Source organism: Pocillopora verrucosa, chromosome 13 (assembly GCF_036669915.1).
Source record: "Pocillopora verrucosa isolate sample1 chromosome 13, ASM3666991v2, whole genome shotgun sequence".
Classification (NCBI taxonomy): domain Eukaryota; kingdom Metazoa; phylum Cnidaria; class Anthozoa; order Scleractinia; family Pocilloporidae; genus Pocillopora; species Pocillopora verrucosa.
The window spans coordinates 6,927,788-6,943,478 of record NC_089324.1 but is presented as its reverse complement, the minus strand read 5'-3'; the positions used below and the strand labels follow the sequence as shown (position 1 = coordinate 6,943,478).

The 15,691-nt window shown below is 36.4% G+C and overlaps 1 protein-coding gene across 1 annotated transcript; it reads left to right on the top strand.

Annotated features, from left to right (window-relative positions):
- The first annotated feature begins 81 nt into the window (after positions 1 to 81).
- On the top strand, positions 82 to 14,716 carry LOC131773790 (zinc finger CCCH domain-containing protein 14-like). Its single transcript, XM_059089746.2, has 15 exons — positions 82 to 199; positions 809 to 851; positions 1,213 to 1,327; positions 2,203 to 2,249; positions 2,405 to 2,596; positions 3,912 to 4,053; positions 5,291 to 5,687; positions 7,009 to 7,181; positions 7,857 to 8,107; positions 9,287 to 9,404; positions 10,694 to 10,762; positions 11,678 to 11,769; positions 12,098 to 12,219; positions 13,336 to 13,436; positions 14,311 to 14,716. The coding sequence occupies exons 1-15, from the start codon at positions 152 to 154 to the stop codon at positions 14,363 to 14,365; spliced, it is 1,965 nt and encodes a 654-aa protein (XP_058945729.1). The 5' UTR covers positions 82 to 151; the 3' UTR covers positions 14,366 to 14,716.
- The last annotated feature ends 975 nt before the right edge of the window (positions 14,717 to 15,691 follow it).

Here is a 15,691-nt window from a genome sequence, read left to right as displayed (position 1 = left end):
GGAAACCGAATACTCGACGGAGTTTAACGATCAATATTTGAGCACGCAGTAGTCCTGTCCAGAAGTATTTTGTAAAATGCAAGCAACCATGCGACCTCGTCGCGTTGAACGAATAGATAGTCGTTGTGGAGAGCACTGAAACCTTCTTTTGATGGAATCTAACATGGAAATTGGCAACGAGATAAGTCAAAAGATTAGGGTGAGTAGCTTCGATAGTAGTGGATTTATTCGGTAGCTGTTAAACTCTCAATAGACGAGGTTTTAGGGTTGGATTGTTTGCCGTTTAAATTCATCAACTACATGCACCCAGTAAGCCGCCATATTTGTTTTTACCTGTCAGCTGAAAAATGCATCACATAACATCCGTCTCGGCCGTTAAATTGTATCTTTGAAGATCAAGTAAGGCACATATCATCAGCGTTCTAGATAAGAGACAGTCAATGATATCTCCATAAAGTTTTCAGGTCAAAGTTTTTTTTTTATCTTAAGGAAGTGTTCTGGAATTTGTTTATTGATGATACTCTATTCATAACTTTTTAGTTAGGAGAGTAACTACACAAAATAGGGTCAGTTTTGAAGGAAGAAACATGCATATCGTTCGATTCTTTTGGCTCGGTAGGAGATGAAGGAACGAGGAATAGTTTATATGCTTGTTAGGGCTTAAGTCTTAAGTCTCGTTTGGCTTGGCAGCAGCCTAACAAGCGGACTTATTTTATAGAAGGTTAAAAGTGGCCCTAAATTATGTAGTTTAGCCAAAAAAGGATTAAATACTTAACTGCTAAGAGTTTTATGATTACAAACTTTTCAGAGTGCTGTCAAAACAAAATTACGAGAACTGGGATCTTATGTTGGTAAGTTATACAAATATATTATTTTGAGTGGTATTAACCTTTTAACTCACAGATCAAATTTGTCACTCTCCTTACTATCAACTGTACAATTCTTATCATGTTAGTTCAGAGAATTTAGTATTGGATCAACTTATTCCCAAATTGATATTTTTCTTTATTCTCATCACCTATCTGGTTGATATTGTACTGATATTGTAAGGAGAAATTCTTGCTTGGTCACTCATGGGAGTTCAAAGGTTAAAAGAAGAGAACTAAATATTAGTTGGTGTGGTTCTGTATATGCTTTTTGGTGATTCATTGGTATAAATTTTACTGAAAGTCATGTAACAATGATTTAAAATACTTAAAACTTCATTTGAAGACGAGGAATTGCCAGATTATATTATGGTTATGCTGGCTAACAAGAGGAGTAAAGAACAGATGACAGAGGACCTGGTGTTATTTCTTGGTGCAAATACAAAAGTCTTCACTGAATGGTTAGTAAAAAGATGGAAATTGTACATTATACGATGAGTGAAAACTGCTATATACATAAAAAGTTTTCTAAACTGAGTGCAGGGTCTTTTTAAAAATTGCATTCAATTTGGTAAAACTAGCATAAAGTACATGGAGATTCAAAGCTGTGCTCCAAGTTTAATTGAAGAGAGCTCAGTGGTCTGAGATTGAGAAATCCAGGCTGTGCTGCATACCCTTTTTATAAAATAACCAAGATTCCTTAGTTGTCCAAGTACAAAAGTAAGGGGCCAGTGGGCAGTGCTAGAGCACAACCCTGTGATTACTGTACACAGTCTCCAATTTTAAAAACATGCATGTGTATTTGATAGTTTTAAAATAATTTCAGGTTGGAATACATTAAGAATAATTTGATTCATGTTTGCCTGTGTTTAAGGAATATGGCAATGCACCTGAATCAATTTGAATACACGTCTGTCTAGTTTAAAACCATATTGATCTGAAATTATTGCTTTTGCTATTGGTAGGCTGGATTAAAAAGAAAAATGTAAAATGTGGCATGCTGACAATAAATATATTGTATAATTATTGTCAAGAAAAAAAGACATCAGATTATTTTGAGATAGTAATTTCAATGGTGGCGAGATCTGCAGATACAAATTTATGCTTAGTGTGTTTTTTTTTTTAACTGTTAGGTTTTCTTATTTTATTTCAGTTGTTTTAAAATGCATTAGATCATATCCGTATGTATATTGTGCTATATAAGTGTTAAAATTATTATTATTATAATTATCAATTAAATCATCATGAAAGTGGAACTGCAGGGTGTAATTGTACTTCTTCACCATTGTATGAGTTTATTTACTAGTTCATAAGTACTTAATTTTTTTGTCGGCAGGCTTGTGAACATAATACAAAAAATTCAAGATGTAACAAGTTTACAAGGTAATGCTACATGTAAATAGTGAAGCCTAACTGAACCCTTGATTTAGAAACTCTTTTACAGCTCAGAACTGTGGATAGAAATCCTAGGCTTATTGGACTGGGAAAAATGCTCCACTGATCCTTTTAATTTTTTTATTATTACTTATTTTTGCCAGAAAATACAGAAGAGTTAAATTTATTGGCAAGTGAACCTATTAAATCAGTAAAGACAGAATCTGTTAGGAGCAGAGAAAAGAAAGATGCTAACTCGAAGACTTCAACTAAAGAAAGATGCCGAAGCCCTCACAGAACAGACGCAAGAGAGGAGCATCAAAGACACTCTTCAAAGTCTTCTGAAAAGATAGAAAGTTTGTACCATCATGATACTTTACTGTGAAGGACAAAAAAATGTAGTTGAGGGTTAGAAATCCAATAATTAATCAATCCATCAATCAATTAATAGAGACATTTTTTTGCACCTATCAGTGATAATGATAACGATAATTCAAACCTGGTAGAGCTACTTGGTAACTTAGCCCCTGAATATACTTATAACACAAGGGTAACAATTATACCATGTACCACTGTTCTCTACAATAACAAGCCTACCCACTGTACCCCATTCGTAAACCTTAGAATTAAAAATTCTTGAAATTTCTTTCCTTGGTTTTTTGAGAATGTTAATTGTAGTGATTTCTTTTTCCTTGGAATGTAGTAGTACTTTGGCCATAGCAAAAACAAAGAGAAGAATGAAAAATTTTTAGCTAGTGATGAATATGCATTGAACTTTTAAAAACATTTTATAACCCACTCATTAATTTTCCTGCAATTCTATGGGATACTTTATATTACATGGTGGAAAATCACCAGAGAGTTATTACACCATAACCTCTTGCTAGATTGATATTTGTCCTCTGATTATTTTAGAAGAAGCAAAGCCAGTGGAAAAAACCAGCTTAAGTGATTCACTTTTTCATCTTTATGACTTTATGTGGAAGAGAAACAAACTTGTTTTGTAGATTCTAGTCATAGAGATGTTAAAAAAATGATATTAAATGCTGCACTGGAAAGGAAAAAAAGGCAACAAAATTTGCTGTCATTGCACAATGCAAAAATTAATGGGAGGGTTCAAAGTATAAAAACCCTCTTCTGGCCTGCTGGTATGTCAGCTGATAATGTCCTCACTTGAGAGATTGTCCTTAAAATTTCACATTTTACCCTGGAAGTTTTGCTTCTCCTCCAAACATTCAATTCTTGAACAATATCTAAGTGGCTGTTGTTATCAGTGGACATACCTGTTGCTAAAGGGGTTTATGACTGCTTATGACTGAACAAGGATTTCGGAGTAACTTTTTTATTTGCCTCAGTCTTTGGAAGCTTCCTAAAACCAGTCAGACACACAGCAGACAAGTGATGAAAGCTTGCTAGGCTCATATTCCTTATCTGTATCTTTGCTCTTTTACCTTGAATTTAAGTTCAAAACATGAAGTCCCAGGACAAACTTAGTATAATTTAGTATAATTATTATAATGACATAACTATGCACTTTTAACTATTGCAAATTTTGAAACAAAAATTTAACTTTCTCAGTTTACAGACCTACAACAAGTCGAAAAGCTAACTATGCACCTGGTTTCTGTGATGCATTCTGTTTAACTTCTTTGTGCTAATTTTCTCTTTTAGAGCAAAGGATAAGCACCAATGTTGTGAAGACTGTTGGTCTGTCATCAAGGGACACAGTACGAAAACGGAAGCACTCATCATCTGATGAAGAAGACTCTAGAGCCTCTAATCTTCACAGTGTTGTGAAAGTCAAGGAACGAAAGTATGTTTTAAATGATCTCTAACAATACAATGTTTGCACATGAAACTCAATAATGCATGTAGCAACACTTAACTTTTGCAGTTGAGTGATGTCAGTGATTTAGATCGTATTTGAGGTCAGAGGGAAATATCTGTAACGGTTATTTTGAACATTTCCTTCATATAAAAACAATGTACATGTACAGTTGACCTTGGAATGAGTGGTGCCAAAATAGGAGGTCACCCTGTTTTAATCCTTTACACCCTAACATCAGTATGCATATTCTCCATACAATTCTGCATACATTTCTTAAAGTGCTGACAAGGAGAAGTTGTTAAACAATGATGGGTTTCTTAAGCTGGTGATTATTTTCATAATTCTCATGACCATAATGTTTGATTCAGGGCTGATATTGTAAGGAGAAATTAGATGCTAATCACACTTAGGGGTTAAAGGGTTGAGTATGGGGTTTTCAGAGTCCAAGAATTTTTTTTCCTTAAAGAACTGCAATATTCACCTTAAGTAAGTGGTCATCTCTGTGTAGCAGTCATGGTATTACAAAAAAAAAATGCCGAAAATACGAAAAATGCCACTTTATGCCATAATTATTATGGCATAAAGTGGCATTTTTCGTTGTTCTTTTTTAATATTCCCTTTCTGTGGAACCTGTGTTAATCAGTCAACTTCCTTTACCCAACGGGTGACTACTTAATCCTTTAACTCCCAGATCAAATTTGTAATTCTCCTTACTGTCAACCATACAATTCTTGTAATGTTAGTTCTGAGAATTTAGTATTGAATCAACTAATTATACCCAGATTGATATTTTTCTTTATTCTCATCACTTATCTGGTTGATATTGTATTGATATTGTAAGGAGAAATTCTGTCTTGGTCACTCATGGGAGTTAAAGGATTAATATAGGTTCAATTGAATGATCTTTGAAATGGTTCTCCTTACCTTCTCTACAAAGTGTAAATCAGTCATGAACATGTTAGTGTATGTTTCAACTTGTACATGTTGTGGTTCAATTTTATCTCTGGTTCAAATTTTAGTTTCCTTTGTTTCAAACTCATTATCATACATTACAATACCTGAAAACAAAAGAAAAGAAAATTTGAACTAAGGATAAAATTGAACCACAACATACATATTGACACCTGCATTTACATCCCCATCTTCAAATGGTACTACTTCATAAATGCACATAAACAACTCTTGAGCTTTATTTTATTCTCTTCTCTGTTTTATATTGCAGACCTACTCTCCCACCCTCCAAGCAAGCTTCTGGAAATCTTCTGAAGAAAGCTGTGGCAGAAGCACACCTTTCTGTTAACAAACCGCTTATTTCTTCCAGTTTGAAATATGACCCCACTTCGCCGCCTTCTCCAATTGTATCCCATAGTTATGAAGAAAAACAGTATCAGAAAGAGTTACTTCTACAGCAGCACAGAGAATTACAGAAGCAGTTTTTGCAAATGAAACAGGACAGAGAGGAAACTGAAGAAGCAGCAGGAAGAGGTAGTGATAAAGACACAGAAAGGGAATTTGAAGAGCCTACAGAAAGTACTCAAAGTGATGAAGAAAGTAGAGAAAGTAAGCATGTGGAAGTTGAGAAAGAACAAAAAGATTCAGAAGTCACACAAGTACCAGAGGTATGGTGTACATAAAGGTAGTTGATCGAATGAAAATGAAAGTGTTCTTTGCAGTAATGAACATTATTTGAGCAGTAGTGAAAATAAGGCCTGTACAGGACTTGAATCTATGAACTCTGTGATACCAATGCAGTGCTCTACCAACTGAGCTAACAAGCCAACTGGCAGCTGGTCATTATGTTGGTTCCAAATAAACCAGTGAAGTGACTAGTAAATGATTGTAAGTATGTGAAAGTCATATATGTGAACTTTAGATAAAGAAAAGAATATGAAAGCGATCTTGGTAGTAATGAACACTTCTTATTTAAGAAGCAGTGAAAGTAGGGCCTGAAAAAAAAATTCAGGCCTGCCCAGGATTTGCACCCATGACCTTTGCGATACCGGTGCAGTGCTCTACGAACTGAGCTAATAAGCCAACTAGGAGCTGGTTATTATGTTGGTTCCAAATAAACCCGTGAAGTGATGAATAAATGACTGTTAATATATGAAAATCATATCCGTGGACCTATTTATTTTTCACTACTGCTTGACTAGTGTTTGTTACTGGGAAGATGGCCACCATATTCATTTCTTTATCTGCAGTTCGCACATATGATTTTCATACTTATTTACTGTCATTTGTAGTTGATCACTTTACTTTCTCTGAACACTTGCAGTGTTTTCCTTTCCAATTGATGCAGGTGATGAAGTTGAACATCTTGTTATCATTTTTAAGAAACTTTGTATCCAGGCTTTTGCTTGTCAGCTCTACCATATTTGCTCCACCTGTCTTTTACTAGCTGAACATGTTTGTGATACTGGGACTCCGCACAGTACTTAACCAACAGCACTAAATTCTTTTAATAACCAGGGTTTTATAAGTGTTTTGAAGTAGGCATCAGACTCTGCAAAAGTACATGTAGGTGACTGTCAAAAGCTTATTAAGGGCCAAAAGGTAATTATTTTGACCAGAGTAACCAGCAACCTGTTATCAAGCCGCTGGTGTAACTCTAGCAGTTACCAGCTTGTTTTGAAATCCCTAAATGACTGACTCTGGAGAGGTGAACAGACTCCCTTCAACAGATGTCAGCAACTACGGATACCACACAAAGCTTTTATTCACAAAATGTACACACACAAAAAAAAAAAAAAAAAACAAACAGACCTAACATTACTGTCTGTTGGAAACAGACCAGTCATATCTAACCCCACTTGAATATTACACTACACAATCACATGGTTCAAAGCATTTTCTGTAATACTGCAGTGTTTTTCTCTTTTACCTTATTTGATAAAAAGATATCAATGTGAAATAACAAATACATTTTTCCCTCTCCGCAAGGAACCTGTCATCGAGCTCCATGTCTCGGAAACTGAAACACTAGAGTATTCTCCTGAGCCAACTGTGGGTGATACCAGAATTGTAGCCTTTGCGGATAGCCAGGCTGGTGCAGAGGATTCAGACGAAGAGAAGAGGAAAAGGAAGAAAAAGCGAAGGGCTGTTAAATCTAAAAAGTATGTGTTATGTAGGTGAACAGAATCGTAATTAAAAAAGCCTGTCACAGTGACTGTTTTACATGCAGATGGTATATTTTGAGCCAAGGTTGTGGAATGAAGAAAATTGTGTTTATAGCATCAAACCACAAAATCAGAAGATCTGCAGTTCAAATTTTTTCAAGGGTACTCAGTTTCACTTTATTTCTTGCAAACATCTTTACTTACATTTGTATATTGTACATGTATGTCTTTATAATAATCAGGTTGGTAATTCTCATTTTCTTGAATCTTTGATGGTTAAAACTTTAGGGCCTTTTCTGGGTTATTCAGGGTGGCACTGGCAAGGAGAGCTTGAAGAAACAAATTAAAGCTTTAATGAGGCCAACAAGTACTTGCACTTTGAAACTTTTTTCATTTCCTAGCCATTTTATGCATAACAACTGAGTGAAATTACCAAGTTTTGTATTTTCTGGGGAGTGTATAGAGCAATTATAAGTTGTAAATCAGTCGTGTTTGTATTTGGATCTGAATTCTTAATTCCAAAATTATACTTGAAATGAAGTCTAGTTCTACAAGGAAGGGTAAAAACATAGAGTGATTCCCAAATTTTCCCATACAGACAGTGTGAGGCCCTTACTGTAATTAACAGTACTGTAAGAAGAAATTTCACTCTTAAATTTTTCCCGATTTTAGGGAGAAACCAGCAAGTCCTAAGTTCATTGTAACACTTGACGGAGTGGACAGTGATATGGAAGACAAATATGATGTACAACTGAAGAAAGAAAAGAAGAAGAGGAAACCGAAGAAGAGAGCTGAGCTGGATGATTTTGAGGAGATTGACACAACAGAGAAGACAGAAGAAATAAAACCACCTCTAGAAGTGGCTTCCCTTGAAAAACCTGTCATCCAGCAGATCACATTTGATCTGGATCCTGTTGATGAGGGTAATTTTCCTATAGTGAGATAATGTAATATAATCTGATATTACTGGTAAAAGATACTATATATATATATATATATATATATATATATATATATATATAATAGAATACAGAATAGAATATTATGTACTTATTGACTGGGTGATAGGGTTGGACGGAAAATATTTGGCTTGAGGTCATGACGCACGGACTGAGCGAAGCATTTTACCATATGACCAGAAAGTGTTGAAAATTTCGAAAATTGTTATTTCAACCAAATTAGGACGCGATAGACAGGAGCATGCGGGATAACCACAAGAAAGGATTCCACAATTAAAAATTTCTCCTTTGTTTTTCAAGTCAGAACAATTAACTCAGGGCTTTTTCTGGACCGGCTCCTGTCATCTTATCCAACTCTACACGCGTCAGGTTTTACTATGGTTTTCTGTGGTATTGCACGCCCGGGGCCCTACTGGTCATATGATAAATTAATTCATAATCCATGAGTATATTTGCTCGCACGCCAATGGTCTAAACTCATCACGTGATCGAATATGCCCCCCCCCCCCCCAGGAAAAACGGGAGAATATCCGAGGGGATATCACAAGAGATATTACCCAATTTTCAAACCTTACGTCTGGTAGAATAAAAGCAATTGTTTCAAATGTAATTCAAGATGGATAAGAGTTTAGCAGTTGTGACAGAAGAAGAGACATTTTTGTTTGTTCATAAAGTCATACCAGAGAACACAGAGAAGTATACATTCCATGCAGCAAACCATAAGCTATTCATAAACATCCCCCCCCCCCTGCGTTTCAAAAATACGTTAAGGATACGAAATTTAGTGTAATAATTTGCTCGCACATGTGTATATTTGTCCTAGGACATAATCTGTCCTTCAAAGCTCGCAGTTTTCGGGAGCTTTCCCCACGGAAAACGGTTCGCATCTCAGAACAAATAGTATCTGCCGACAAATATCCCTGCATATTTTTGTGCCAAATGGGGGCTATTGTTTATGTATAGCATGATAAAGTTTTGCATATAACTATCTGATCAATTCCATTAAAGATTCAGTGGTCAACAGAATCAATACATGGTAGATTAGTCAAAGGAATTAATTCATTGATCAAAGAATCGTCAGTGTACATTATCAGTTATGTGCTTCTGGTAAAAACTTCTGCTTTCGGGTGTTAATTTTTTCAGAAGCTGAAATTGGCGAGTCGATGCAAGATCAAAACAAACAAGCAGAAAAGTGCAAATTTTGGCCTGACTGCAAAAATGGAGATGATTGTCCCTTCTACCACCCGACGGTGATGTGCAGGTGATTTCATTTTTTTCCTTCTTCAAGTATTTCAGTGTATTTACTCAAAGGTGTCACAAGAGTTGAGCAAGAAATTCCTGAAAACATGCTTGATACTTGATTCAGGGGTGTTACTGGTGTTTTGTAAGGAGAAATTCGGTGCTAGTCACTCTTAGGGGCTAAAGATTCTTGTTTGCAACCTTGACTATTTTTCACTGGGGGTGAAGGAAACGCATATGTACACATGTGAAAAATTAATCACGCGAAAATTCCTTCGTTTCCTCGTTTCGAGGTGCTCGTGACTCGTCACGAAACTCGCATCTTGAACGTCTCGAAACTCATATCTTGAACATCTGGAAACTCGACTCGCGTCTCGATCCTTAAAGTTTTCGAGAATCGAGGATCGAATTTCGAGGGACTGTCAACTTACTTTCGAGCGGTACTGTATGTATTGGGCATATGGCTTTAATATGAAGAGAATGGAGTTAATGGTGTCGTCATAGTCATCATTTAATTCTGATAGACTGTTTTTTAAGCCAATGAATAACGTACCGTAAACATTACAAGTTACATGGAGGATATTACTTGGTCGCGTTAAGATACGAAATTTCTCTTCGAGTGTTGAAAAATATTTTTCAACGGAAAAAGAGAAATTTCATATCTCCAATCGGCCATGTAATATTCCATTTATTATATAAACACAAATGAAATACTAAATCATTTCACTTTAATATCTTACTAAAAGCGCTGCATCGAAAGGCGCTATTTTAATGATGTAATTAACATCAGTGATCTTTTCATTGTGAAGATATCATGTTTTCGGGCGAAAGCTCACTTGGCATTTCATTGGTGTTCATATGATAAAGAACTGTCTTTCAGGAGAAATTTACTTTTCATGTAGTGAAAGAATTGAATTGCATATTTTCCATACTGTTCTGTACATTTTCCTAAGGTGCTGACTAGGAGAATTTGTTTAACAATTGATGACAATCTTCTTCAGTTGGTAATCATTTCCCCTCTTCTCGTGACTTTAAGGCGTGATTCAAGGGTGATGTTGTCAGGAATAATATCAATTAGATGCTAAATACTCATAGTGATCCAAGGATTTGATTTTGGATGCATTTACAAACGCACACACTCACAGTTTCAGGAACATACATCTCTCTTCTCTCTCTTTATGACAACCAGACAATTTCTTACATTTTTTTGGGTCAACTGTAAAAGGAAATGGGATTAAAACAAATGGGTTTTGTATATATATATATATATATATATAAATTTTTTTTTTTTTGTTTTTTTTTTTTTGTCAGGTCTTTCCCGAACTGTAGATTTGGAGATAGTTGTAGATTCATTCACCCACCGTGTAAATTTGATGGAAGGTAGGAGCTAGTGTAATGCACTTTCCACATTGTGTGTGCTCAAATGTACAACTGAACCTCTCCTCAGAAACCACTTTCTGTCAAAGGAAAATGGCTGTGGAAGAGAGGTGGCTTTTATTGGGAAAATGGGTGTGTAACATGACCTCTTTTGAACATATTTTAGAAAAAAAAGCATCACTCACTCATTCATTGAAAACGGACAAATTAGAAAGAGGAAAGTCATCGTTACAAGACAAACGGATTTAGCTGTCTCGGATATCAGTTTGACTATTTGTAAATGGTTTGCTTACAGCATAGATGACAAAACATTTGCTCACCCACAATGCTAAGGTTATTAGGGATGTCTGCTTGAGAAAGTTGTGGTGAGAGTATGGCTGTACTATTGTAAATGTTGTCGAAAGCTTATTTTGGCAGACGGGATGCACTTCAGTGACTGTTGCTGAGTTGGAGGGATACCGGCTTATTTAACAGACCAATTGCAGCATAAATCGATAGATAATAGAGGAAGGCATTTTTTAACCAGAATGCATGCTCTGCTCAGAAATTTGTTTTCAAATAGTTTAGATGAATTGGAGTTTGATTTTTTTGTGTGTGTGTGTGTGTGTGTGTGTGTGAACATGATGTGACAGTTTCTCAGGGTGTACTTGTGTTTTATGTTGAAATGTACACGTAGGTTTCCTTCTTGAATCATTATACGCGCAAAACATTCAAATGTCTTTGTGATTTGAATCATGCCTTTGGATAGCCTGTGAGAATTGTGACTATGGCTGATAAGTACAGGTAAGTACATCACTTAAAAGGGAACCGAAAATTTTTTATAGTTTTTATATTTTATAGTTTTAAGCTTCAGCTGTAGAAACAACTACAATCTACCAAATATTTCTATTTACATGGTTCTCGTTTTTTCTTTTGTAGGTGTACTAATTCAGTTTGTTCCTACACACACAAGTTAAAAAACAAACAACAGACTTCTCCCGTAGCAGCTGCAATACCAGGAATGGGTTTAGGTATGGTGTCCAGTTACATCAGTACTATTTGCTTCATTAAAAACTTTTGGTGGAAAACTGTAGTAAGACTATTGGCGAAAAGATTATTTGGTTTTATCGACTGAATTGGTAATGTTAATTGGCCGCCGTAAAGAGTTTCTGATAGTGACGTTTTTAGCGTAAGCCCTTCATCAGATCGAAACACGAAGGCACGCTCGAGAGCTGCACTCTCTTATATCGTCAACTTAGTGAAGGGCTTCAAAACAATTCAAATATTCACGTATGATTTGTTTCACCACAGATCATTTTCGTGGTGGTCTAACACTGTTGTGTCTCTTAATGTTGTCAGGTTTCATGTTCCCTCCACCAAGTGTCCTCACTCCTCCACCTCCTGTTACTCAACCGGTTCCTTGCAAGTTTTACCCGTCTTGTACCAAAGCTGACTGTACTTTCTATCATCCACAACCAAAGGTATATTTTATGACGCTTACTTGAACATTTAACCTTGCACTCTGATTCCAAAGAAATAATTTCCATTGTAATAAAAGCATATTTGTTGGTTACTCACTTCTTGAATCCTTTCCCTCTCAAGATCCTAGTGGTAATTCTCCTTACTGTCTCCCGCACAATTCTCAAGATGTTAGTTCTGAGATTCTGGTATTGGATCAACCAGTAATCCCTGAATTGAAATTTTGTTTTCATTCTCATCACTTGTCTGCTTGATATTGTAGTGATATTATAATGAGGAATTCTGTCTTGGTCAAGCTCGGACTATTTTTGTTGGTAATTTAGTGTGTTTTCCTTTTAAGGCGGTAAATGTGAAAATAAACCGCCTGTATTACCTCGTATTACCGCCTAAAATCGCTTAGCGCTTGCTTAGTTTTTTCTTAGCGAAAACTATGATCGCAATCTTCGATTTTAATACCAAGGCAGAGGAGAGAAAGAAATTTGTACCAAGGGGGTGAGCGACAGTAGAAAATAAGGAAAGGGATGGGGGTGGGAGAGAGAGTAGTCGTCTTGCCCCGCCCCCTTTCTCACCGTCGACTCTAACTCCAAATCATCCAACATGGCCGCTTGAATAAACGATCGCGTGCTTCTTTAACGTTAACTCGTCATAAGAAGACGCCTACATTGGGGGCTAAAAATCGCATGATATTCTTGAAAATTCAACAGGTAAAAGAAATGCTCTACTAGTCTGAAAATTTCTTTTACTTGTTGGGCTTTAGTAAGGGAGAACACTAAGCTCTTTGGCTTGGTTAGAGGTTATAGGAGTACATGTAGACAAACTACACGTACATGCTGGATTTCGTTAGCGTGGCGTTTTCAACTTATATATAGAGAGAATTTATTGAAGACGGCAGCAGAGTGAAAAAGTGCTAGATGTAAATTTAAAGCTATATCGTTTATGTGAGTGAAGGATTTCGTTTCTCCCAGCCTGTGCATGGTCTGGTTTGATTACATGCGCTGCGCTGTATAATATAAATGTTGTAAGTTTATTTACTAATTGGTTTCTAATGCTTGGGAAGGTATCTGTACAGTGATCACAAATTTGATTTCAGTAAGATTTCATTGTTGACTGTCTTGTAGGCTTGTCGTTTTGGCGCCAACTGCACCAGGCCAAACTGTTCATTCACTCATCCAGCCAAACCTTCCTCGTTAAAGTGGGTGGCACCAACTCTTCACATAAGGTAGGTTCCATTGCAAATATTTCAATTATTTTAGTTAACACAGGTTAGGAAAGTATGCGGGGGTGGGGAATTTCTTCGAGGAAAAATCAGGGAAATTTTTCAACATGGCATCACTGACTTTCGCCATTTCCAGATGGAAGACGCGTTTCTGGTCTCTGTTATCGAATTAAATAAAACGATAGAGTTTGTGGGCGTAATTGGCCGACTAAGAATTTCCAACAAGCACGTTTTGGTACGGCTTAGCTGTCCTCTATGTAAGATGTCAAGCTGTGTTCGTTTTATGTTTTGTAATGTCACAAATTTGCTTTGATTTTTTTTACCAACGTTACAAGAAAATGGCGCGAACATAGTAATTGGTTGTCGATTTCATTTGGCCGCTTTCATCCTACGATTGTGTGCTTCTCACTTTCCACTGGTTTTTGTCAGCTGGTTACATTTTAGCCCGCCAAATTCTCCGTGTAACTTTTTCGAAGACTAAACAAATTTGTAATCTCTGAAAAATTTACATGCGCTTATATATCCCAAATTGCGCGAGAAAATAATGTGATTACTAACTACTTAATAATCGAGAGTGAGGTCGTTACAGGAAAATCTCAAACTGAGGCACCGCTCGGTCAATACGACTAGGTCGAGGTTTGAGATTTTTTCGTAACGACCGAACGGTCGAGGTTAATAAGTTGTTTATTCTATGGCTTATAAACTGAACTAACGAAAAACCTATGCAAGGGGAAGTCGTTAATTATCATCCAGTGTCGATCTTACGAGCTTTTAAATTGTTGTTAAATGCTTTTTTTTTTAATGTTTAATGAATGGTTTTGTCCTTGATTTTAATTAAGTATCTTTTACATTACCATAATGTCCTTCTCGCTTGCAGTGAAAGGAGTTTTGCGGTTTCAGAACAGAAAGTAACCTCCATGCCGGTGTTATAGCAGAGAATTAGTTGAAGTCAACATTATAGAATTTTTCTCGTGAAATATAATTCAAGTTACGACTGTGTCGTTGCTGTGTTATCAACAATTGGCGTTCTGATGGCAGGAAACAAAGCGTATAAAAGTGGACGACCGCAAAAGAATTTCAGAGTCTAATTTGTACATGACCCGTCGAGGACTCTTCGTTTTTCACCTATTATGCTTTTGTTTTTTTAAATCTTTTTTCTGTTGAAGGAGACCAGAATTAAGATGACTGATGTCCTAAGAATTTTTCTTAGATAGATTGCCGCGGAGTCATTTAAGTTCAATGACTGTGTGGAAGGTGAAATAAAAGCTGTTTACTTGGTCAGTTTCCTAACTAAACCTGTGAAATGCGTGACTGGTTTGCCTTGGTTTGGAGGGTGGGGCATTTGAACCGATAGTGTCAAGGCTCTCTAGCGTAAAACACGTGTTTTGATACAGCTTTCGTGAGCAAATGGCTTAGAAAGACAATTTTCATATCGTAGACTGATGCTTAGAAGTGAAAAGCCAGACAGCAGCACCAAAAACTGATCGTGACTTTGCTAAATTCTACAACATTCATTGATCTCAAATTTGCTTCAGAATATGAAAGCGACCTTCGTAGTAATGAACACTACTTAAGCAGCAGTGAAATAAGGCCTGAAAAAAATTCAGGCCTTTACGGGATTTGAATTCATGACCTCTGCGATAACAAGCCAACTGGGAGCTGATCACTATATTAGTTCCAAATAAACCCGTGAAGTGATGAATAAATGACTGTGAATATTGGAGAAATGATCTATGTGAACTGCGGATAAAGACGTGAATGTGAAAGCGATCCTCGCGGTAATAAACACTACTCGAGCAGCAGTAAAATAACGCCTGAAAAAAATTTAAGGCCGGTACCGGTGCAATGCTCTACCAACTTAGTTAACAAGCCGATTTGTAAGGTGATGAAGAAATGACTGTGAACATATGAAAATCACACATTCTTAGCTCAGTTGGAAGGGCACTGCATCCGTATCGCAGGGGTCATGAGTTCAAATCCCAAGATCGCTTTCATATTCACGTTTCTGTCCGCAGTTCAAATATATGATTTTGATATATTTACAGTCATTACTTCAGCCTGTAGGTTTGCATACTAGGAGGGTCTCAAATAGAGGTTAACCATTCGCCATAAAACGGTAAGAAAATGTAGCTGTTAGGAGAAAAAATCGGCAAATTCAAACCTAGAATCGCTTTAACGACTTAAAAAAGCTTTGTGAATGAAAGTGATCGTCGCAGTAATGTACATTACTCGAGCAGTAATGAAAATAAGGCCGGAAA

Bases quoted from the DNA above. Each gene is read 5' to 3' on its own strand.
- LOC131773790 (XM_059089746.2), top strand. From the start codon at position 152: ATGGAATCTAACATGGAAATTGGCAACGAGATAAGTCAAAAGATTAGG. The intron at 5,688-7,008 runs GTATGGTGTACA...CCTCTCCGCAAG, and splicing joins AAGTCACACAAGTACCAGAG to GAACCTGTCATCGAGCTCCA. The intron at 9,405-10,693 runs GTGATTTCATTT...TTTTTTTGTCAG, and splicing joins CACCCGACGGTGATGTGCAG to GTCTTTCCCGAACTGTAGAT.